Source organism: Xenopus laevis, chromosome 7L, assembly GCF_017654675.1.
Source record: "Xenopus laevis strain J_2021 chromosome 7L, Xenopus_laevis_v10.1, whole genome shotgun sequence".
In the NCBI taxonomy this organism is placed as follows: domain Eukaryota; kingdom Metazoa; phylum Chordata; class Amphibia; order Anura; family Pipidae; genus Xenopus; species Xenopus laevis.
In genome coordinates, this window is record NC_054383.1 from 130,332,848 (window position 1) to 130,359,220 (window position 26,373).

The 26,373-nt window shown below is 37.4% G+C and overlaps 2 protein-coding genes across 2 annotated transcripts in view; both read left to right on the top strand.

Annotated features, from left to right (window-relative positions):
• Positions 1 to 16,173, top strand: part of LOC108697061 (B-cell receptor CD22) — a 32,704-nt gene extending 16,531 nt beyond the window's left edge. The window contains exons 6-11 of the mRNA XM_041569731.1: positions 618 to 872; positions 3,807 to 3,900; positions 8,305 to 8,353; positions 14,059 to 14,162; positions 14,310 to 14,379; positions 15,369 to 16,173. Coding sequence (XP_041425665.1) covers positions 618 to 872; positions 3,807 to 3,900; positions 8,305 to 8,353; positions 14,059 to 14,162; positions 14,310 to 14,379; positions 15,369 to 15,500 — 704 coding nt within the window. The 3' untranslated portion in view covers positions 15,501 to 16,173. The remainder of the gene's footprint in view (positions 1 to 617; positions 873 to 3,806; positions 3,901 to 8,304; positions 8,354 to 14,058; positions 14,163 to 14,309; positions 14,380 to 15,368) is intronic.
• A 5,963-nt stretch (positions 16,174 to 22,136) lies between these two features.
• The window catches only part of LOC121395786 (B-cell receptor CD22-like), a 10,515-nt gene continuing 6,278 nt past the window's right edge, over positions 22,137 to 26,373 (top strand). Inside the window, exons 1-4 of the mRNA XM_041570070.1 lie at positions 22,137 to 22,519; positions 23,053 to 23,346; positions 24,689 to 24,958; positions 26,170 to 26,373. The exon at positions 26,170 to 26,373 is cut by the window's right edge and continues 66 nt beyond it. Coding sequence (XP_041426004.1) covers positions 22,354 to 22,519; positions 23,053 to 23,346; positions 24,689 to 24,958; positions 26,170 to 26,373 — 934 coding nt within the window. The 5' untranslated portion in view covers positions 22,137 to 22,353. The remainder of the gene's footprint in view (positions 22,520 to 23,052; positions 23,347 to 24,688; positions 24,959 to 26,169) is intronic.

The window sequence follows — 26,373 nt, forward strand, 5'->3', positions numbered from 1 at the left end:
CTGGGAAATTGACAAAATGTCTAGCCCCATGTCAGATTTAAAAATTGAATATAAAAAATATTTGTTTGCTATTTTGAGAAATGGATTTCAGTGCAAAATTCTGCTGGAGTAGCACTATTAACTGATGCGTTTTGCAAAAAAACATGTTTTCCAATGACAGGATCCCTTTAAGTAAGGTCCCTACAGAATAGTTTTGCTGAGGTGGGAGTGGAAGAACCTGACTTGCCTCCACAAACCCTGACCTCAAACCAACTGAACAACTGTGGGATTAATTTGAAGACTGATATAAACCAGGCTCGATCTCCAACATCCATAATTAACCTATTATGCATGAAAGGATGTATTGCAGCTAGATATACATCGGAAAAGCTGATACAGACACAAATAACAATAATATTTTAAAAGTTTCTTATTTCAGTGAGAAGAAACTTATATAGAACATTTGTTTTGTTACAGCATACATAGCAATGCTTTCTAGTTGTCGCTAGTACTTGGTTGAGTAACGATGCAGACAATTTTTCTTCATTACCGGTCTCCTCTACCTTCATTTAACAATGAATGGTCCCTGCTGCATTATAAAATGACTTTTCTTTTCTAAATTGTGTCTCTTTTTGTAGACGCCCCTAAGGAAGTTCAAATTGTAAAGAATGAAAGACCAGATGGAGGTATTGAATTAAATTGCAGTTTCTCGAGTAGCCGTCCAAATATAACCCATTTTACATGGCTGAAAAATGACGTACCTATAACAACTCAGACAAAGCCTTTCATAACGCTAGAAAATGCTGAAGAAAACTCAGGGGAATATCAATGCATTGTTCACAACAAGGTTGGAAATTCTTCTTCCGATAACCAAGTTACCATTCAGTTCAATGGTAAGTATTTGCATACAGAATATATTGAATCAGTGAAAAGACTCCAGTTTTAGATGCTGGAAATAGTGATGGGCAATTTTTTTTGTCAGGCATGGATTTGCAGAGAAATTCAGCATTTTGCCACTGGCAAGTTTTGCCACAAGAAAAACTCATGCAAACCCCGCCCCCCCAAAAAAAAACACCCAGTGACATCATTATATTTTGCATAAGGTGCAAAAAAAGGTGCAAAAAAAAAACCGCACTGACTTTAATGAATTTGGTGAATTCTCTCTCACTACTTTTTCTCTGGAACATATTTACTAATCGCTAGTTTGAAATATTAGATTAGCCTATGTGCAATGCAAAGTTTACAGCCAGGCCTGTGGTCAAGTAGTTATACCATGGGTGCAGCAGACTCAACACGCCTCTAGGTGAACAACTTTTCTTATAGGCTTCACAGATGGAGCAAACATTCAATTAACATTATATGGGTGGTACAGCTGATCCAAGGGACAACATGGCACAACATGTTACTGCATTCATGAGCAATTGTAGCCAAACATCTAGACACTTAGACAGAGTTTGCTCTATCTGTAATTGTAGTACACGCCTACCATTGTAAAGTGAAAGTTTGCAGAGAAGATGGAAATAACTTGTGCTCCATCTGTACTGTACATGGACTGAGAGCATTGCATTATGATATGTGGTAAAGAACATTTTGTAAACTGAAACAGCTACTCTATATACTGCCAAAACCCTTCAATGAAATTGTTCAATAATCACTGCCGCTGTGGGGATTATATTGTGTTTCCTACCACAACAAAAAGGTCAGTTTCATCAGTAATCTACTAGTATGTGTATGGAGTAAAGAGGATAACTGTCCCAAACCCAGAGTTAAACATATAAACTCCTTGTATATACAGTAGTGCCCAAGTTAGAACTATGCTTATGATCCCAGTGCAGTGCAACAGCAAAACTTTGTAATTCAGGTGGAAAAAATAAAGCGTTCTTCATCTAAATACAAAGATACAAATTACTTCTTTATTGTTGCATGATATTTACTCTATTTAAGTTTAAAGTGATTCTGTGTTGGGAAAACACAGATTTTTTATATATAATTTTACTTACATGGGACAAGTCATGTCAATTTCCCAGGTGCCCTCAGTAATGTGACGTGTGCTCTGATAAACTTCAGCCTTTCTTTACTGCTGCACAGCAAGTTAGAGTGATGTCACCCCCCCATCCCCCCCCCTCTTTTCCATCATCAGAACAATGGGAAGGTAACCAGATAACAGCTCCCTGACACAAGATAACAGCTCCCTGGTAGATATAAAAATAGTACTCAATAGTAGCCCACTGTCACTCCTCCAGAGTAGGAGAAACACTAGCTTATCTGAAAGCATTATCATTGTGCACCACTAGCTCTTTCTGCAAGCATAAGATCAGGCACAATGAGATGGCTGCCTACACAAAAAAGGCCTTTTTGTTGTCTTGTCTATTTTGTGCCCCTGAGGAAGACCCTTAAGGTCGAAACGCGTTGGGCTCCTTGTTTCATTATTTTTGTATAATTTTTTTGTATTTTCTTTATTTTTTTGTAATACATTTTTCTATTATTTTTTTGATATTGGGTGTGCTATCCATTACTTTGTATATTTGTAAGTTCCCTTTAGACACTTTCAATAGAAGCCTAAATGAATGAGCCCATAGTACGTACAGTTGTAGTGAGTAATGTTGTGTAATGTTGACAATGCCATTGTTTTTGGGGTTTGCTGAAAATAATAGTTTTATAGTACATTTATGGGACCCTGAATGCACATGACCTGGGATTTTACGGATAACAGATCCGTAATTTCCATAATTTGGATACCTTTAGTCTTCTAGAAAATCATGTAAATAAACATTAACATTAAATAAGCCCAACAGGCTGGTTTTACTTCTAATAATGATTCATTATATATTGGTTTGGTTCTAGTAAAATTATTATTATTATTATTACAGAGAAAAAGTTTGGATTATTTGATTTTAATGGAGTCTATGGGAGACAGCCTTTCCATAATTCAGAGCTTTCTTGATAATCGGTTTCTATATAATAAAATCCCATACCTGCTGGTGGGTTGCTAGAAATTGCTCAATATATATGTCTTTTGAATTTTAAAAAAATTGGATTATTTGCTTTTAATGGAGTCTATGGGAGACAGCCTTTCCAAAATTCAGAGCTTTCTGGATAGTGGGTTTCCGGATAACAAATCCCATACCTACTGGTGGGTTGCTAGAAATTGCTCAATATATATTTCTTTTTTTTATGGATGCCCACCCTACAGCCCTCAGCTGCTGGCAAATTTTCATATGAAGGATCTTAGGCTGAGCATTTCTGATGAATATGATTCACGCCAGTCAGCCCTTAAAACTCCTGGCAATGATAAATCCGCTTTATCACCCCCAAATCCAAAGCTGACCCACTCTCTGGGTACAATATGTCCTGACTAACCCTCAATAACAAAGCTGACTTACCCAGGGGGCGTAACTATAGAGGAAGCAGACCCTGCGGCTGCAGGGGGGCCCAGGAGGTATAGGGGCCCCATGAGGCCCTAATTCATATACAATTTCAATAAATATTGGAGAACAAGTCAACCTCTAAACATTTTGGGGGCCTGAAAAATAATTTGCTGTGGGGCCCAGTAATATCTAGTTACGCCACTGGACTTACCCTTTTAATGTATGTTGATACTATAAAACTAAAGTGACAAACATACAAAAAACTCAAGTAGTCCTGGATATTTCCCAATTATACGTTTAACAAACATTATATCATGTTTCTTTAATTATTAATGGAAATCACACTATTTATACATATTCAGAAACTCAGTTGTATTTCCAAAATATTTATTTCTGAAATGATATACACCATAGGGTGTCCAGCGTGAAACTCTTTGTTTTCTTGTTTCTTTACAATAGGAACAATGGCTATTGACTTGTCCATGGTGCTGGGAGGTGCTGCAGGAGTTATTGCTCTCATATTTATCGTCATTATCATTTACTGCTGTATAAGGTAACCTGACATTTATGTATTGCGATAAGTAAACCAGCCACTAGAGATGTCGCGAACTGTTCGCCGGCGAACTTGTTCGCGCGAACATCGGGTGTTCGCGCTCGCCGGAAGTTCGCGAACGTCGCGCGACGTTCGCCATTTTGGGTTCGCCATTGTTGGCGCTTTTTTTTGCCCTCTCACCCCAGACCAGCAGGTACATGGCAGCCAATCAGGAAGCTCTCCCCTGGACCACTCCCCTTCCCTATAAAAACCGAAGCCCTGCAGCGTTTTTTCACTCTGCCTGTGTGTGCTGAAGAGATAGTGTAGGGAGAGAGCTGCTGCCTGTTAGTGATTTCAGGGACAGTTGAAAGTTTGCTGGCTAGTAATCGTTTTGATACTGCTCTGTTATTGGAGGGACAGAAGTCTGCAGGGGTTTGAGGGACATTTAAGCTTAGGTAGCTTTGCTGGCTAGTAATCTACCTTCTACTGCAGTGCTCTGTATGTAGCTGCAGTGGGCAGCTGTCCTGCTTCTGATCTCATCTGCTGACTGCTGCAATAACAGTAGTCCTTGTAAGGACTGCTTTTATTTATTTTTTTGTTGTTTTACTACTACTACTACTACTATAAGAGCCCAGTGCTATTAGTCTAGCAGTGTTGGGGAGTGGGACTGGTGTGCTAATCTGCTGCTCCTAGTAGTTCAGCAGCACCAACTTTAATTTTTTTTTTTAATATTCATTTTTTTTTATTTTACTTTTTTTTATTTTACTACCGCTGTAGTAGTGTATAAGTTGACCTTTTAGGCATTATTTGCCCTGTAGGCATTATTTGCACACTGTTTTCTTCAACCCGCCATCGAGCTGTGTGACCTTGTTCACATTCTGTCTAAATATCCATAATATTACCGTCTCCAGAAAAAACACCGGAGTCACTTTTTTCAAGCAGCCATAATATATTTTACGTAATCCGTATCCACCGCTGTAGTAGTGTATACGTTGGCCTTGTAGGCATTATTTGCACACTGTTTTCTTCAACCCGCCATCGAGCTGTGTGACCTTGTTCACATTCTGTCTAAATATCCATAATATTACCGTCTCCAGAAAAAACACCGGAGTCACTTTTTTCAAGCAGCCATAATATATTTTACGTAATCCGTATCCACCGCTGTAGTAGTGTATACGTTGGCCTTGTAGGCATTATTTGCACACTGTTTTCTTCAACCCGCCATCGAGCTGTGTGACCTTGTTCACATTCTGTCTAAATATCCATAATATTACCGTCTCCAGAAAAAACACCGGAGTCACTTTTTTCAAGCAGCATTCATATATTTTACGTAATCCGTATCCACCGCTGTAGTAGTGTATACGTTGGCCTTGTAGGCATTATTTGCACACTGTTTTCTTCAACCCGCCATCGAGCTGTGTGACCTTGTTCACATTCTGTCTAAATATCCATAATATTACCGTCTCCAGAAAAAACACCGGAGTCACTTTTTTCAAGCAGCATTCATATATTTTACGTAATCCGTATCCACCGCTGTAGTAGTGTATACGTTGGCCTTGTAGGCATTGTTTGCCCAGTTTTTTTGGCCGCAGCCACTGAAGCACAGAGGCCAGAAAAAATATGCCATATAAATGCTGAAAATAGTCATTTTTTGCCATACGTTGACTCAACGTATATGGCAAAAAATGACTATTTTCAGCATTTATATGGCATATTTTTTCTGGCAACTGTGCTTCAGTGGCTGCGACCAAAAAAATGCATATTTTCTGCATTTATATGGCATAATTTTTCTGGCCTCTGTGCTTCAGTGGCTGCAACCAAAAAAATTTATATTTTCAGCATTTATATGGCATAATTTTTCTGTCAACTGTGCTTCAGTGGCTGCGACCAAAAAAATGCATATTTTCTGCATTTATATGGCATAATTTTTCTGGCCTCTGTGCTTCAGTGGCTGCAACCAAAAAAATTTATATTTTCAGCATTTATATGGCATAATTTTTCTGGCAACTGTGCTTCAGTGGCTGCGTCCAAAAAAACTGGGCAAACAATGTCTACAAGGTCAACGTATGGCGAAAAATGACTATTTTCAGCATTTATATGGCATATTTTTTCTGGCAACTGTGCTTCAGTGGCTGCGACCAAAAAAATGCATATTTTCTGCATTTATATGGCATAATTTTTCTGGCCTCTGTGCTTCAGTGGCTGCAACCAAAAAAATTTATATTTTCAGCATTTATATGGCATAATTTTTCTGTCAACTGTGCTTCAGTGGCTGCGACCAAAAAAATGCATATTTTCTGCATTTATATGGCATAATTTTTCTGGCCTCTGTGCTTCAGTGGCTGCAACCAAAAAAATTTATATTTTCAGCATTTATATGGCATAATTTTTCTGGCAACTGTGCTTCAGTGGCTGCGTCCAAAAAAACTGGGCAAACAATGTCTACAAGGTCAACGTATGGCGAAAAATGACTATTTTCAGCATTTATATGGCATATTTTTTCTGGCAACTGTGCTTCAGTGGCTGCGTCCAAAAAAACTGGGCAAACAATGCCTACAAGGTCAACGTATGGCAGTTGTTTAAAGAGAACAGTAGATTACTAGCCAGCAAAGCTACCTAAGCTAAAATGTCCCTCAAATCCCTGCAGACTTCTGTCCCTCCAATACAGAGCAGTATCAAGCAGATTACTAGCCAGCAAGCTTACTATCATCTGTCCCTGAAATCACTAACAGCTCTCCCCCTACACTATCTCTTCCAAGCACACACAGGCAGGGTCGGACTGGGGGGCCCAGGGCCCACCGGGACTGCTGGTCCAGGGCCCCCCGCCCCCCTACTGCGCCGCTCGACCGCCGCTATGCGCATGCGCGAGCAGCGCTTCTCGTTGAGCAAGCGGCAATGCGCATGCGCAAGCGGCGACGCGATGCGCATCGCCGGAAACTTTTTCAAAGTTTTTATAATATTAGAGGTGGTCTGGCCCGGCGGGGGCCCACGAGGGTCGGGGCCCACCGGGTTTTTTCCCGGTGTCCCGCCGGGCCAGTCCGACACTGCACACAGGCAGATTTTTCAGATACATTTTTGCCCTTGATCCCCCTCTGGCATGCCACTGTCCAGGTCGTTGCACCCTTTAAACAACTTTAAAATCATTTTTCTGGCCAGAAATGTCTTTTCTAGATGTTAAAGTTCGCCTTCCCATTGAAGTCTATGGGGTTCGCGAACCGTTCGCGAACCGCTCGCATTTTTGCGCAAGTTCGCGAATATGTTCGCGAACTTTTTTTCCGACGTTCGCTACATCCCTACCAGCCACTTGCTAGTCATGTTCCATCTCTAAGTTCTGCTAAAGCAATATTAGAACTATATTATCTAAAGCAGGGGTCCACAACCTTTTTAAATCATGAGCGACATTTAAATGTAAAAAGAGTTGGAGAGCGACACAAGCATGAAAAAGTCCATGGGCATGTCAAATAAGGGCTGCAAGTCTTGAACTATTTTACTTTGTTCACAAAACAGATAACTACAAGAACAATTTCAATTTGCATGTGCTTTTCTTAAACTTTTCTTAGTTTGCTACTGAATAAAGTTTACTTCATTCTCTTTCATCCATGATGATGTAACTGCATTTAAAACTAGGGTCCTGTTAGGCTGATGGCACCCTAGACATTTGGGCAAATCTAAACACATATTCGCTCCAAAATAGGTTTTGTGTATAAACAACCTGATGCGGTGTCTGTTGGTGCACTTTGTGCAAGGAGTGGATGGGTGCAGATCAATTCAGGGCGGGATTTGCATAGAGGACGTCCCCTAGGCCCGCTGTTGGTTGGTTGCTAGAAATTGCTCAATATATATTGATGGGATGCACCCATCCTTTTCTCTTCATTCGTGCACATGCTCAAATTTTCATCATCGGGTGAGTATTGACCCACAGAAATTTTTTTAAAAGCCTAGCCATTCCCAGTGCTCCCGAATAGTGATGGGCAAATTTATTCGCCAGGCGCGAATTCGTGGCGAATTTGTGTGATTCACCGGCAGCAAATAAATTCGCGAAACGTCCGCGAAAATTCGCGGCAAAAATTTGCGGCAAAAATTCGGTGTAAAAAAAAACGGGCGCCGGCGTCACAAACGGGTGTTTTTTTGTTTTGCAAATTTTTCGCCGTTCTGCGAATTACGCATGAAATTCGCAAATTTTTCGGCGAAGCAAAACGCCTCAAATTCGCCCATCACTACTCCCGAATTAGTGTGGATGTGATTGGGCAGCAAGCAGCCTCCTAAAATTTCTGTTTGCATCAGCTTTTATTTTGTCTGCATTGAAACATCATCATTTGCCATTAGCCTTAGGCATGTTGGACAGTAGAAAAATACAATACCATGTGAATAGAATACTCATATACAGTGTTTGAATAAATGTCTGTGTTAATTTAATGTTTTAAGTACAAGAAAGAAGAAGTCACCCCAGCCTGACACAATTGGGACCATTCCTGTGAGTATTTACTGTGTGTATACAGTATTGCTTTTTTTTATTCTTAGATTTTCCTGAAATGATTAAGGGGCAGATTTACTAAGGGTCGAATATCGAGGGTTAATTAACCCTCGATATTCGACTAGGAACTAAAATCGTTCGACTTCGAATATCGAAGTCGAACGATTTAGCGCTAATCCTACGATCGAACGATTAAATCCTTCGAATCGAACGATTCGAAGGATTTTAATACAACGATCGAAGGAATATCCTTCGATCAAAAAAACTCAGGCAAGCCTATGGGGACCTTCCCCATAGGCTAACATTGACTTCGGTAGCTTTTAGCTGCCGAAGTAGGGGGTCGAAGTTTTTCTTAAAGAGACAGTACTTCGATTATCGAATGGTCGAATAGTCGAACGATTTTTAGTTCGAATCGTTCGATTCGTAGTCGTAGTCGAAGGTCGAAGTAGCCCATTCGATGGTCGAAGTAGCCCAAAAAACACTTCGAAATTCGAAGTTTTTTTAATTCGAATCCTTCACTCGAGCTTTGTAAATGTGCCCCTAAATGTCAATTAGTACTAAAAGGATGGTTATTTTTTTCATACTGTTATAAACCATTTTTTTTTTTAAAAAAAAAGTCAACAGTGTTTAATATTTGTCAAAACTCAGCAGCCCGTTGTGACTTTTGCTTTCTTACTCAAGCAACCAAAAAATATTATACTTAGGGGCCGATTCACCAAGGGTTGAATATCGAGGGTTAATTAACCCTCGATATTCGACTGGGAATTAAAATCCTTCGACTTCGAATCTCGAAGTCGAAGGATTTTAGCGCAAATAGTTCAATCGTTCGCTCGAAGGAATAATCATTCGATCAAACGATTAAATCCTTCGAATCGAACGATTCGAAGGATTTTAATCCAACGATCGAAGGATTATCCTTCGACCAAAAAAACGTATGCCTATGGGGACATTGAGTTCGGTAGGTTTTAGAAGGCGAACTAGGGGGTCGAAGTTTTTTCTTAAAGAGACAGTACTTCGACTATCGAATAGTCGAACGATTTTTAGTTCGAATCCTTCAATTCAAAGTCGTAGTCGATGGTCGAAGTAGCCCATACGATGGTCGAAGTAGCCCAAAAAACACTTTTTTTTCGAAGTTTTTTTACTTCGAATCCTTCACTCGAAGTTAGTGAATTGGCCCCTTAGAATTGACTGGTCATTAAACGTCATTGCTCCCGATTAAAGCCAACATTTTGAATTTTTTTCAAACTCAATTGTGCAAAAAAATTAAACTCAAGTGGAGTTCTTTGTGATCGATTACATACTGTATCTATTAAAAAACTTGAAATGGAAGAAAAATACATTGAAAAATATTGATTGTCCTGAAAATCACATTAAGGTTGTTACAGCTACAAGTGCAGTGTACAAAGTGCAAGTGCGATTTCCAGGCACTATGGGGCAAATTCACCGAAGCGCCGAACGCTAGCATCAATTCGCTAGCGTTTGGCATTTTCGTTACTGCGCAAATTCACTAACGAACGCTGGCGTAGTTTCGCTAGTGTTACTTCACACCCTTACGCCTGGCGAATTTTCGCTAGCAACGTAACTATGCAAATTCACTAACTTGCGCAGTGTACTGAACGCTACCTTTTACGCTAGACTTCCTTCGCCACCTCAGACCTGGCGAAGCGCAATAGAGTAGATAAGGATTGTTTAAAAAAAAGTCAATTTTTTTTCTAAGTCCCAAAAAACGCTGGTGTGTTTTCTACATTATGGGTGATAGGCTGAAAAAGATCGAAAAAATTTTTGGGGCTCCCCTCCTTCCCCCCTACATTTCCTGACTCATGGCAACTTACCTAGACAGTGGGCACATGTGTAGGGCAAAATAAAAATTTTATTTGCTGATTTGAAGGTTTTCTAAGCATTTGTAGTGCTGATACGTATTCCTCCATTGAAATTTGAATTTCGCGCCGTATGCAAATTAGCCTTCGCTAGCGTAACTTCGCTTTACATAGCGAATCAACGCTAGCGCAACTTCGCAACCTTACGCTACCCCTGAGCGCAACTTCAGATTTTAGTGAATTTGCGGAGCGCTGGCAAAACTACGCCTGGCGAAGTGCGGCGAAGCGCGGCGAAGTTGCGCCTGGCGAAACTACGAATGTTAGTGAATTTGCCCCTATGTTTTTTCAGTATGATGTCTCGGTTCTCTGCCCCAGATCTGCAGTTTAGGGAGCCAAATAAAATCACAATAGATATAGACAGGCAGTCAAAGTAGATCCGAAGGAACAAAAGAAAAGTAAAACTTTATTTCCAAATTGTAAACTACACCGTAGCCTTACAGATTTTGTGCACTTATCAGTATACACAAGTGACAGAGAACATATTTACCCCTATTCCACCAATGAATGTAACCCATTCTTTAGCCAATAGTAAAAAAGGAAAGAAAAAAGAAGAAAGGCAGAGCTTAAAAATAAAGTAGATACAGGTATACAAAATCTTAAAGGCAAATTTCAAATGCCGGTCTATTCAAAATAACAAGAAACATTAAAGTCAGAATTTAATCCCAAATCAGAATTTAATCCCATTGGTTGCCTCTTTTTTAAATTAAAAATCCACTTTGCTTCAGTCAGATTAAAGAGGATATCACTCCTACAACGAAGCATAATTCTCTCAATACCCATAACAGATAAGACATTGTCACAGTAGGCTCTTTGTCACAATATCTTCTTTTCCAAACTCACTATTTTGGAGTGTGCACCTCCCAGATAAACAGTTTTGTTGTGTCAGGTGCTGTACTGGAAGACCCACTCCTGTCACTGGTTTATAACAATATGCAGAAAAGATACCAGCAGCACACAGAGTTAAATTGCAATAGTGCACAAAAAAGAATTTATTGAGCCCGCATCATACAAAAATGCAACGTTTCAGGCCTGGCAGGCTTGATAAAGGGCCTGGCAGGCCCGAAATGTTGCCTTTTTGGTTTGATGTGGGCTCAATAAATTCTATTTTGTGCAATATCTTCATTTCCATCAGAGCACTGCACAAAGTGCTTATATACATTAGTTCCTTCTTGTCAAGTATAGCCAGAATATGTTCATGGATCCATTCCTTAAAAATTCTAGACATTTGGCAGATTTTGTTTGTATTTAAAATATTATAATTTTTAATTGTATAATTTTGTCTTGTAACAGCTGAACTTGAAAGTAAAAATGTCCCTATCAATTCAAAAGTATATGTTATGTATCACACCTATACAGTACTTATCAGCCAAGATGCTTTTGTCAGGAATTACTGGTTCTCAAACCCTGATCTGTTCGATGAACTATGTTTACATTAACCTTCTCAGCCACTGGGGGTTTTCAGAATGAATGTTGGTCAATGATCCTGATGGCCATGGGTCACTCTCTTATTGCTGGTCTCTTCCTCCACCCAACTCATTTGCTTCAAGTGTTGTCAAATATTCAATTCAGCTGCTTTATATGCCCATTGGAAGCAACTCCTGGTTGCTTGATCATTGAAGCCTCAGAGCAACTTCCCTGTGGCTCAACCTGACAGCTTTTAATGGGTTTATTTTCAGAGAGAACCAGCCTGAGGGAGAAAATGTTGCCTAGTGTTCTGTTTTTTAATAGTCACAAATTTACAACAATTTCTCAAGATCTCATCTAGAGCAGCATGGGTCTGGAGGATAGACAGATTGTTCTTGATTCAACGGAAATTGTGGGCTGTATGTGAGAATATACAGCCGTGCCTCCGATTCAGATCCAGAACTCTCAATATTACTAAGAAGGATATTAGAGCAGAACCAGTCTATTTTTACCACATGCCACATTTTGTCTCCTAAGTGTTTTCACGGTTCTTTCAAAAGCATTAAACTAAGCAATCTATACCCCCACTCAAGCAACTGATTCCGGAGCTCGTGTGATTTAGCTACAAAAATCATTAGTCTTATACACATGCTTCTAAGACATACAAACTGATCAGCATAGTCAGAACTAGGGGTAGGCAGAAGAGACACATGCCTTGGAGGCAACCTGGTAGGAGCCCCCTGCTCTAGGCCCAAGCCTCTTTTGTCTGTCTACCCCTAGTCTGGGGCCCACATTCTCCTGTTGCCTGTTTACTTTTATAGAAGCTTGCTGAATCTTTTATTGAAATTTTTGAGATTTTTTTCTAACTGATAATATCTCGAATATTATATTTCTTGGTGTAAAAAAGAAAACCTCTAAAAGCCCTAACTGATTAAAAATGGTCCAATAGGATCAGCGCTGCTCCCATTGACATCTATGAGACCTCAACAACTTATACCTTGTAAATTTTTGTATTAGAATTTCTTTATTTATCAAAGCTCACATGTTAGAGTTTTTCTTCTACCTCGAATCAACTCACAACTTGAATGGTATCTTATTTAAGAAAAAAAACTTGAATGAGAAAACTCTATTCTACAAGTTCCAGTTACAAAACCCAAAAACCCGAATTAATTGAGTTTTCAATGGGAAAAAACTTGAATCATTCTAATTATTCTAGTTTAAAGGCAACCCCCCCCCCCAAAAAAATGTAAACATCATGCAGGCTATTAACATCTTCAAGTGGTTCAAGGGACTTTTGCCATTGACTCCTACATGACCTCTACAGATTTTAGATGGTGTTTTTTTTCAGATTGAGCTATTTCCAGGGTCAGATATAATAAATCTCGAATATTCAAGTTTTTTTTTTTTTTGAAATCAAAAAATTCTAGTTTTTTTAACCCAAAAATCTGAACCTTAATAAATAACCCCTTAATAAATCTTGAATGTGTAGAGTTTTACAGGAATATAGAAAAAACACAAATTTTTAGAGATGCATAGAAAAAACTGAAATTTGATTGTTTGTAAATAGAAAGAACTGTTTCAATTTTGCCACCAAGTTAAAGATGAGTTTGCTGGTTTTTTTGGTGCAGAAAAGACATTAAGACAATTAAAACTATTTTCTTTAAATCTTATTATTGTTTATAAAGGAACACCAGGTCTAGTGCTTAGTAGATACTTTTTCTGCACCATAATAATGAATATCTGTGAACACATTTAAAAAAACTGTTAGGGGCAAATTCACCAAGGGTCGAATATCGAGGGTTAATTAACCCTCGATATTCGACTGGAAATTAAAATCCTTCGACTTCGAATATCGAAGTCGAAGGATTTTAGCGCAAATAGTTCAATCGTTCGGTCGAACGATTAAATCCTTCGAATCGAACGATTCGAAGGATTTTAATCCATCGATCGAAGGATTATCCTTCGATCAGAAAAAACTTGGAAAGCCTATGGGGACCTTCCTCATAGGCTAACATGGACTTTGGTAGCTTTTAGGTGGGGAACTAGGGGGTCGAAGTTTTTTCTTAAAGAGACAGTACTTCGACTATCGAATGGTCGAATAGTCGAACGATTTTTAGTTCGAATCCTTCGATTCGAAGTCGAAGTCGAAGGTCGAAGTAGCCCATTCGATGGTCGAAGTAGCCCAAAAAACACTTCGAAATTCAACGTTTTTTTATTTTGAATCCTTCACTCGAAGTTAATGAATGGGCCCCTTAGTGTGGAACATACCAAAGAGCACAACAACAATTTAACAACAATTTAACTTAATATCTGCTATATCTGGAACTGCACTGGAACAATATCAGAAGTAGTTTTGTATCATTATTGCTCTCAATAGAACTTTCAAAATCTTCTTTTTAATTTCCATTTTTCTGTTCTGTACAGAGTATGGCTGAGGCACCACCGACAAAAATGGATGATCATTTGTATGATACATTAACTGATGGCAAATATCATCTCACATCAGACTCGGACTCCACAAGTCCATTGTGAGTTGTAAAATAAATGAATGTATGAGTGGCCTTAATACACCACTTGAAATGTCAGGCGTTTTATCTTTCTTCTCTATGTGAACATGGTAATACCTTGATAGAAAAGCCATTGAGTTCTGTTTAAAATGTGCCTTTCCATTATAGGCATGCTTCATCAAGAAAATCCAAATTCCTGAGAAAAGAAGATGAAGATTGTCATTACTACTCTGCTGATGTAAGTCTGAGAAAGAAATAACTTTAGGCAATATTCATGTTACATGGCATACAATGCGAGGCTGACAGCTAGGAGATTATTCTGGACAATGTAGCCACTAGGATGATGTGAAAGCATTGGGGTGAGATAACATGTTTTTAGGGAGAAAGGGGATGATTTGCCCAAACTGATCATGTGAGTGCTATTTAAGGGGGCGATTCACTAAGGGTCGAATATCGACCCTCGATATTCGACTAGGAATTAAATTCCTTCGACTTCGAATATCGAAGTCGAAGGATTTAGCGCAGATAGTTCGATCGAACGATCAAAGGATAATTCCTTCGATCGAACAATAAAATCCTTCGAATCGAACGATTCGAAGGATTTTAATCCAACGATCGAAGGAATATCCTTCGATAAAAAAAAGTTAGCCAAGCCTATGGGGACCTTCCCCATAGGCTAACATTGACTTCGGTAGCTTTTAGATGGCTAACTAGGGGGTCGAAGTTTTTTTAAAGAGACAGTACTTCGACTATCGAATGTTCGAATAGTCGAACGATTTTTACTTCGAATCCTTACTTCGAAGTCGAAGGTCGAAGTAGCCCAAAAAAAACTTCGAAATTCGAAGTTTTTTACCTTCGAATCCTTCACTTGAAGTTAGTGAATCGGCCCCTAAGTGTCAAGAAGGTAAAAATGTGCTTGTTGTTTATTTTTTATTTTCTCTGTGTCATCTACATTCTGTATCAACTTGACGGATACGTTTATTCTTTCATCTTCATTAGTCATGTAATACAGGTGTTTAGGACATAAAGAGGAACTAATAGCTATAGAATTAAGTGAGTGAGAGACAAGAGGGAATGTTTTTTTTTCTCAGCTTCTTTGCCCAATGTATGGAAATGAATGGATTGGACAGTAATCATTGTTAAAAGAGTTGCTGCAAAATACACTTGATCTGCTTTATTCAAGTATTTACACAAAGGCATATAACCCATGTCTATGTCCCATCACAGGACAAAGGGCAGGAGGAACCAGAGGACATTGAATATGCTGCAATCAGATTCTCCCAAAATGACCAACCTAATGAAGCATCACAGCAGGATGGCCACACAGAACACACAGTATATGCCATACTAAATAATTAGCTACTCTGAGACTCTTGGAACAAGAATGTCCATACGCTCATGGTGCATGTATGGTGCTTCAGCTTTCACATTTATTGCAATGTTCCAAATTAGAGTGGCACATATAGAGGAAGGGAGATATATATAATGTACTATATGAATTGTATTGTAATGTTTTGTCAGCTCTGCTTGTTTATGACTCTTATCCACAAGTGTCTGTGAAACATACAAGATCAGTGATTCCCAACCAGTGGCTTGTGAACAACATGCCGCTCTCCGACCCCTTGGATGTTGCTCCCAGTGGCGTCAATGCAGGGTTTATATTTTTGAATTCCAGGCTTGGAGACATGTTTTGGTTACATAAAAAACAGATGTACTGGCAAACAGAACCTACTGTAGGCTGCCAGTCCACAAAGAGGCTACCAATAGCCAACAACAGCGTCTTTTTGCACTCCCAGGAATGTTTTGCATGTTTTCAACTTTTTTTTTTTTTTTACATTTTAATGTGGTTCAAGGGTAAAAAGTGTTGTGGATCTCTGTACTAGATAATCAGCATGAGATGAGCAAAAGGTGCAGGTAAAAGAAGTTGATGGGACAATACCAAGGCAATGTTTAGGATGCAATTAAACTCAAAGAAAAATGCATATACAGTAATGTGTATATCAGTGCAAATAAAAATATTTCTTTACCCAAACAGCACTTTATTTATTTTAATTTCATCTCATAGTTAGTAGGGTTAAGGGAATAGTGATTGTTTGTGCTCCATTGTCTTCATTTTATACAGCTGTGCAACTACAAATATATTATTCTGATCTGGTGCCCGTTCCATTATCTGTGTAGAAAAATAAATTATGCCATATACTGTATGTGATCGTTGGTCAATATCTGTTACACTACAGGTATGGGACTTGTTATCCAGAATACTCAGGACCTTGGAATGTCTGGATAATGGTAGTTTGGATCTTCATTGTAAGTCTTCTAAAGAATTATTTAAATGTTAATAAACCCAATAGGCTGGCTTTACCTCCAATAAGGATTAATGATATTTAAAGGGATCCTGTCATCGTAAAACATGTTTTTTTCAAAGCGCATCTGTTAATAGTGCTACTCCAGCAGAATTCTGCACTGAAATCCATTTCTCAAAAGAGCAAACAGATTTTTTTATATTCAATTTTGAAATCTGACATGGGGCTAGACATTTTGTCAATTTCCCAGCTGCCCCAAGTCATGTGACTTGTGCCTGCACTTTAGGAGAGAAATGCTTTCTGGCAGGCTGCTGTTTTTCCTTCTCAATGTAACTGAATTTGTCTCAGTGAGACATGGGTTTTTACTATTGAGTGCTGTTCTTAGAACTACTAGGGAGCTGTTATCTGGTTACCCCACCATTGTTCTTTTGTTTGGCTGCTGGGGGGGAAAGGGAGGAGGGGGTGATATCACTCCAACTTGCAGTACAGCAGTAAAGAGTGATTGAAGTTTATCAGAGCACAAGTCACATGACTTGAGGCAGCTGGGAAGTTGACAATATGTCTAGCCCCATGTCAGATTTCAAAATTGAATATAAAAAAATCTGTTTGCTCTTTTCAGAAATGGATTTCATTTAAAGTACACAGAATGAGAATTTTGTAACATATGCTGGTATTTCCTTACAATGTTCTTAATCTCTTTGGAGTGTGTGTCAAATATAGGTCTTTTATCTTTGTTATCAACTTGTTTATTTTACTACAATGCCTTCATTTCCATTCCTGTCACCTCACTCACCTCACTTACTTTTTCTAATACAGATAAATGGTATCCTCTTTTTTTTTTAACCTTTGTGTGATGACCCTGGCTTGTTTCTCATACAGATTATCACTAGAGGTTATACGATTAGCTCACATGTATTGACTCTTAGGTAAACCTTGTTGGGTACCTGGTGGATGAAAATTGTTGCACAATAGTATATAATTCCTATCTGTGGGTTTTCTATAGACAACCACAAACAAACGAGTACGCACTCCTGGAGCCAGCCATTGCAGTTAAAATTGAAGTTTATTCCATATTACTAAAAAGTACATGTCCGAACGCGTGTACTTTTTAGTAATATGGAATAAACCTCAATTTTAACTTCGCCGGTTGGCTCCAATAGTAGGGCAGCTGGGAAATTGACAATATGTCTAGCCCCATGTCAGATTTCAAAGTTGAATATAAAAAAATCTATTTGCTCTTTTGAGAAATGGATTTCAGTGCAGAATTCTGCTGGAGTAGCACTATTAACTGATGTGTTTTGAAAAAAACATGTTTTCCGATTGCAGGATCCTTTTAAGGGAGCGGAAGCGCTTCCTTGACGTCAGCAGTGAGAAGAGTCCATTGTTGGGATGGGAGAGGTCTTTCATAATCTTCCTGGCTTTAGTCCTGCACTGCTTAGTGTAGACAGACAGCAGGTCAGGAATCTCAGAGCGAATGATGCTTTCGAGCTGAGCGCTCCACTCTTTGAAGAGCTTGTCTGTCCTGCTTGGTGCTGTTCCCATACCAGGTGCAGATATTTCCCATCAGGATGCTCTCAATGGTGCATAAATAAAATTTCTTAAGCACCCTCAGAGGCAGATGGAAGTCTCTAAGTCTTCTGAGGAAGAAGAGAAGCTGATGGGCATTCTTCAACAGGGTGTTGATGTTACAGAACCATGACAGGTCTTGTGTGATGTGAACACCCAGTTACCTGAAACTGTTCACTGTCCACTGGCACACCACTGATGTGTAGGGGCTTGCAATTCCTCCCCTGCTTTGTGCTAAAGTCCAAAATCAGCTCCTTATTCTTGCTGAAGTTTAGGAGGAGGTCGTTCTCCTGGCACCAGTTCTCCAGGTTGCTAATCTCCTCCAGGTAGGCCTTCTGGAATACTAAGGTCAGAGATAAAAATGCATTTACTGTGTATTCTATTCAATGACAATGCTCAGAAAGGAGAAGGATATAGATAATTCCTGTTACGCCTTCATGTGGCAACCAACTAATTTCTATGTTTCCTTTTTGCTAGCAATTTGTGACTGGGCAGGGCACGAGTGAAGACCTGTAAGTACAGTGCTTTTAATTTATATCAAACTATTCTAAATAAACAAGGGGCAATCCATTGTGGGTGCATTATACAAGATTAGATGTAAAGAAACCTCAAACCCTGTTACTTTTATCGGCGATAGTTTCTTGAACAAGCAAAATATTGAATGTTTTTGTGATTTCCAGATCTACAGTAAGTTAGTATAGATGTTAATATATATATTTTAGATATGCGAGTGCATAGATCTCTCTGCCTGTATAGGTATGTGTACATAGGTGCACTGGGGTTCATTTGGTGACTGGAATTGCTTTACTTTCAGTACAGTCTTATGCACTGTCCCGCGGAGCTTACAATTAGGGGCAAATTCATCAAGGGTCGAATATCAAGGGTTAATTAACCCTCGATATTCGACTGGGAATGAAAATCCTTTTTGCGCAAATACTACGATCGAAGGAATAATCGTTCGATCTAACGATTAGAAGGATTTTAATCCAACGATCGAAGGATTATCCTTCGACCAAAAAAAGTTAGGCAAGCCTATGGGGACCTTTCCCATAGGTTAACATTGGGTTCGGTAGTTTTTAGATGGCGAACTAGGGGGTCGAAGTTTTTTCTTAAAGAGACAGTAATGGTTAAATAGTCGAACGATTTTTAGTTTGAATCCTTCGATTCAAAGTCGAAGTCGTAGTCGAAGGTCGAAGTAGCCCATTCGATGGTCGAAGTAGCCAAAAAAACACTTCGAAATTCAAAGTTTTTTTTCTTCTGTTCCTTCACTCGATGTTAATGAATTGGCCCCTTAGAGTAAGATGAGTTTCACTGTGCTATTATAATTTCAGTAGGAAGACACAGGGGTCAGTTTATTATGCCCTGATATTTTTAACCAAGAAGTAAGGATGCCTACCACTTACTAAAGAAATATTGGGCATTTGCTACACAACACAACATTCCTCTCTGAATACTTCCAGCAGCTCCTAAAGGGGTGGTTCACATAGAATGGCCAGTTCTAAGCAACTTTTCAATTAGTCTTCATTATATATTTTTTTCAGTTTTTGAATTAATTGCTCTCCAGCTTTCAAATGGGATTTCCTGATCCTATTTAAAAAACAAATGCAATGAAGGTTTACAAATGTATTGGTACTGCTACTTTTTATTACTCATCTTTTAATCCAGGTCTTTCCTCTTCATATTCCGGTCACTTATTCAAATCAGTGCATGGTTGCTAGGGTAATTTGGAGCCTAGCAACCAGATTGCTGAAATTGCAAACTGGAGAGTTGCTGAATAAAATGCTAAATAACTCAAAACCACAAATAAGGACTTTTGCCAGTGAAAATTAAAGGTGATATCATGTATACCCAATGTCTCTAAATGTATTTAATTTACTTTTTGTTTAAGTACTCACAAACATTCATGCTGGGGTTTGACCAGATATATTGAGAGTGAAAGTATGAACATTAGAAAGAGAGTGGGGGTCAGACATTGAGGGTAGGAGATTGAAGGGCAGAGAAATTAGAGGAAGTGTGGAAATTGGAGGTCAATAGTTATTCTGGAAGGGGTGCAGAATATACAGTATGGAATATGGGTTTTCTGGATAAGGAAAAATTTGGATCCCCATCCCTTATGTCTACTAAACAGTCATTCAAACATTCATTAAACCCAATAAGATTGTTTTGTCTCCAATAAGGATTTTTTTATATATATATATATATATATATATATATATATATATATATATATATATATATATATATATATATATATATAAAATATATAAATGGAGTCTATGGGATATGGCCTTCCCATAATGGGATCTTTTATACAGAATGCTAAGGCTGGGGTTTTCCAGATAAAGGATCTGCCCTTTTGATCTTCATCGAATCATGTAAACACTATATAAACCCAATAGGCTGGTTTTGCTTCCAATAAGGATTAATTATATATTAGTTGGGATCAAGTACAAGCTACTGTTTTATTATCACACAGAAAAAGAAAATAATTTTTAAAAATTTGGAGTCTACTGGAGACAGTCTTTTTGTTATTCGGAGCTTTCTGGATAATGGGTTTTCCGTATAATGGATTTCATACCTGTATATCACAACTAACCATCTACCTTATTTTAGTGCTGGCAGTCAGTTTTAAAATTGGGAGGATGGAGATTATATACATTTTTTATCTTTGTATAAATAAAAATATTTATTAACTAATACTCTCTGATCCTGTGGATCCGTTTTATCCGTTTTAAATGGGCATTGCATTAAAACGTTGTTGATAATTATTTTTATTAAGCACAATAAAACGACAAAAAGCTGTTTTATTTCATATATTATTTAAAAAATTACAGAAAACGACAGTGTGTAAGTATCACATAGTGATGCACATAGGGATAAGGCACACTAGGCACAAGTTGTACCAGTAGTTCATAACATAACACAGTGTAATATGACTTTTAGAATTTGAATTTATTATTTTTATAGTTTAAAGCACAAAATCCATGTAGATCCAGTGTTGATTATAAATGATGGAACTTCACTTACTCCTGAAGAAGATTTTTCTTCTGGTTGCTCTTCAAGGTAAAACTTCCATATAACAACCAAACCCATTACATAGGATTAAATTAGTATTAGGAAATTTGAACAGTTTAAGCTCACTCTGGGCCATGATCCCATTCTTTTCCTTATTAAACTGGTTAGAAGTCATAATGTGGGTCTGTAGCTAGTTTTCCTAGTTCATACTTACATGGTTTGACATGAAGTTATGTTCATCAGATTCACAACTTTACAAATAAAGCATGAATGCAGCCTTAGAGTCAAGCTGTGGTTAAGACTAAATAATTGCAAAATAGAGATAGATAGACAATAGATGGATAGACAATAAATAGATAGATGATAGATAGATAGATAGATAGATAGATAGATAGATAGATAGATAGATAGATAGATGATAGATAGATAGATAGATAGATAGATAGATAGATAGATAGATAGATAGATAGATCGATAATAGGTAGTTAGGTAGATATATATGATAATTTATTTACACTTAGGGGCTAATAAATGATTGATAGACTGATGATAGAAAGATTGATAGTAGATGATAGATAGATAGATAGATAGAGAGAGAGAGAGAGAGAGAGATTAGATAGATAGATAGAGAGAGAGAGAGAGAGAGAGAGAGAGAGAGAGAGAGAGAGAGAGAGAGAGAGAGATGATAGATAGATAGATAGATAGATAGATAGATAGATAGATGATAGATAGATAGATAGATAGATTAGATAGAGAGAGAGAGAGAGAGAGAGAGATAGATTAGATAGAGAGAGAGAGAGAGAGAGAAAGAGAGAGAGAGAGAGATGATAGATAGATAGATAGATAGATAGATAGATAGATAATAGATAGATAGATAGATAGATAGATGATAGATAGATAGATGATAGATAGATAGATAGATAGATAGATAGATAGATAGATAGATAGACTTCCAATAAGGATTAATTGTATTTTAGTTGGTATCAAGTACAATATACTGTTTTATTACAGAGAAAAAAGGAAATACTTTTCAAATATTTAAATTATTTGTATAATATGGAGTCTCTTTCTGGATAACAAGTTTCCGAATAACGGATCCCATACCTGTACTAAATAATGTTCTTGTCTGCTGCTCTGGTTGTTTCCCAGGCTTCAGTTGTCAGGATCACTCGGTTCTCCTCCCAAAGTCCATCACAGCACTGAAGGGATCCTGTGTGGAGATCCCCTGCTCATTCAATGTAGTGTCTACAGACTTCCAACTGGTTTGGTACAGGGATCAATATGGAATTGACCCCCAAATATTCAATAACAAAAATCCATCCTATGTTATGAATACATTTAATGGCAGAACTTTCCTGGTGGGGAATAAGTCCAAGAGCTGCTCCTTGAGGATTGATGACGTGAGAGACACTGAAACATATTATCCATGTATAAATGAGAATATAAACTGTGATCAATACAGCGCATTTGAAAAAGTCCTGGTTCAGGTGTCAGGTAAGACATTCCGCAATTTTTTTGCAACAAATATTTTTTAATAGAAAAAGATCACTGAGAAGATGCCTCCAGATTTAAACTCACAACCATGGCTATTCCCCACCTATTATGCATACATACAATCCTGAGTTGTGTTGATAAATCTATCTATACTGTCCTTTTAATAATATTTTATACATGTATTATTGCTGCCAAGCTTTTATTTTCCATACCAAGTTGCTATAAATGATATCAATTAACTAAACCAGAGTCAAACGTTAGGCTTCTGTGGTTTGTCTTAGTATGAGAAGAACTGACCATCTCATCAACCAACAGGTCTGGGAGAAATAGTATAAAATGGCCTATGTTTCAGATGAGAAACCATTACACGTTTTAATAACCTCTGCCTTTAATAAGGAAAAACAATAAAGGGAATACAATAAGTGTAATTGAGATTATGCAGGTTCCGCTAATATGAGGCACTACACATTAGCTCTACACAAGTACATTTATTGCTTGCAATACAGTACTACATCTGTACATCTGTCTTTCAGATACCCCACATAAGCCTGTACTAAACTTGCCCACCAGTCTGAATGAAGGAATTTCTGCCCTTATTAACTGCTCTGTACAACACACCTGCACCCACAATCCCCCTGTGCTCGAATGGAACAAAGTAGGCTTCAATAAAAGAGAGTGGAGAGAAGAACTTGAAGAAGGAATCTGGAAATTTGTAAGTGAAATGGATTATATCCCAACCTATCAGGATCATGGCACCCCCATTGAATGCAAATCTATTTATCAAATGGGACAAGTATTGCAAGAACAGCTAATCTTAAAAATACAATGTAAGTATTGACTCGCTTTACATTTCTAGTAATGTAGGCACAGTTCTGTATAAGGAAAGTATCTTACTAGAGCAGTTTGCTGAATTCGAAGTTCTAGGTTTCCATTATAAGCTCACCTGCTGTACAGGGATGCCAATTTACTAATTTTTGATTTCAGTTTTGAATAAACTTGTGTCGGTAAAAAAAAACTTCACAATAATATTCCAATCATTTTAAATGAATCTGTAAAAAAACAAAACTTGACAATCCAATTGAATTGTGAATATAATCTCCCATGGCTTCTCCATGATTGCGCCACCTTTTAGCTGCCAATCTTTTAAAAGAGTTTTGTTAATTGATAGCTTTTCACACCTTTTTTTCTCTCTTTCATAACTTTGCTCCATCCCTTCATTTACTTATGCTCCATCTCTTTTGCCAATCAATTCTCCAGTAGTGATGGATGAATCCGACCCGTTTCACTTCACAGAAAATTAGAGAAGCAGCGAAAATTTGCCAAAATGCATTAAAGTGTATGGGAAACACATTTTTTTGACGAGAGAGCAGGCGACAATTTTTTTTGAGTGGCGACAGTTTTTTTTGAGTGGCGACAATTTTTTCATCCATTGGAGTCTATTGGGCATCACTTTTGAGGCAAAACTTTGCAAAAAATTTGTTCATCACTATTCTTCAGCTCTTCTTGTTTGTGGTACACTTACTTCTACTGGAAGGCTGCGTTCCTTTTCCTACTTCTAGTCCTGAACTGATGGTATCTTCTTATGTTCTCACTTTGTCTGATCTTCTGGTGCTTTCAATATCTTAACTATGTCCATTTAAACTTTTGATCATGGCAAAAAATTGTAATCAGGAATCATGATTTCTTTTTGAATTTCTGACAAAATCTGAAAGTGAAAATTAATTAATTACCATAATACCATTCCCCAGTGGAACTTTTCTCTATCACATTAATGCCTCAAGATTTTAGTTCCTTAGAACAAATTAAAGGGCAGATTTGTTAAATTTCACATTCAAATTCAAAAAAAGATGTTTTTGTCATATTCACAAATGTATTCACAATTAGTAATAATTTGGAGTGATCACAATATTTTTTTTAAAATCGCGATTTTTCAAATCAAATTTTCAAAAAAAAAATCTCAGCACATTAAGCAAGTATGAGTTTGGTTTATAAGTTATTTTATATATAAAAAAGATACATTTGTGACTATGGTACAAAAATGTTTTCAACAGGAAAAAACAGAATTGTTTATGTTGGTGATAAAAGCCAAATGTAGAAATTTATTATATTTATAAATTATAAATCATTATGAGCTGTTTCTTAAATTATTGTTAAATGGATCTCTACTAGATCCTCCAAAACATGTTATAATTACCAAACCTGATGGAGAAAAGAAAATAAAAGAAGGTGAACAAGTGACTTTACAATGTACCAGCAATGCCAACCCTCCTGCTAAGAACTATACCTGGTACCGCATTAACAAAGATGGAGAAGAGGAACTAAAAGAACATGGGGAGAATTTAACTCTGACTATAAACTGGGAGATTGTGAAGTATTCCTGCTCTGCAAGGAATGAGCTTGGAAAAAATTATTCTACCATAATGGATCTGAGCTTGTTCTGTAAGTACTAACACTGATTCAGATTTGGTTTTATCCGTAGAAAAAAACAAAGAAAAAGTTTACTGCAGAACACTATAATAAAATATATATAGTTATAAGATATGATCTGAGCAAAAATGTGCCAGTTTCATATTTATTGGCCATTGTGTCAATTACAGTGTCAGACTAGGTTGGCATAGGACCTTGTTTGCACCACCACTCCAGACCCGCTGTTTGCCCTGTGGTGAGATTCAACTATTTGCTATTAGTCCTACTGCATCTGAAATTGAATTTGGATTTAAAGGGATATGGCAGTGAGCATTCTGCAGTATTTTATGATATAGTGCCTCTCCAACTCATAGAAAATTAGAGAAACAGCAAAAATTTGCCAAAATGCATTGAAGTGTATGGGAGACACATTTTTTTGACGATAGAGGAGGCGACAATTTTTTTTTGATGGCCGACAATTTTTTCACCCATTGGAGTCTATTGGGCATCACTTTTGAGGCAAAACTTTGCAAAAAATGTGTTCATCACTATTCTTCAGCTATTCTTGTTTGTGGTACACTTTCTTCTACTGGAAGGTTGCGTTCCTTTTCCTACTTCTAGTCCTGAACTGATGGTATCTTCTTATGTTCTCACTTTGTCTGATCTTCTGGTGCTTTCAATATCTTAACTATGTCCATTTAAAATTTTGATCATGGCAAAAAATTGTAATCAGGAATCATGATTTATTTTTGAATTTCTGACAAAATCTGAAAGTGAAAATTAATTAATTACCAAAATACCATTCCCCAGTGGAACTTTTCTCTATCACATTAATGCCTCAAGATTGTTCCTTAGAAGCAAATTAAAGGGCAGATTTGTTAAATTTCACATTCAAATGCAAAAAAAAGACGCTTTTGTCATATTCACAAATGTATTCACAATTAGTAATAAGGAGTGATCACAATATTTTTTTAAAATCGCAATTTTTCAAATCAAATTTTCAAAAGAAAATAAAAAAATCTCAGCACTTTAAGCAAGTATGAGTTTGGTTTATAAGTTATTTTATATATAAAAAAGATACATTTGTGACTATGGTACAAAAAAGTTTTCAACAGGAAAAAACAGTATTGTTTATGTTGGTGATAAAACCCAAATGTAGAAATTAATTATATTTATAAATTATAAATCACTTATAAATCATTATGAGCTGTTTGTTAAATTATTGTTAAATGGATCTCTACTAGATCCTCCAAAACATGTTATAATTACCAAACCTGATGGAGAAAAGAAAATAAAAGCAGGAGAACAAATTACTTTAAAATGTACCAGCAATGCCAACCCTCCTGCTAAGAACTATACCTGGTACCGCATTAACAAAGATGGAGAAGAGGAACTAAAAGAACATGGGGAGAATTTAACTCTGACTGTAAACTGGGAGAATGTGAAGT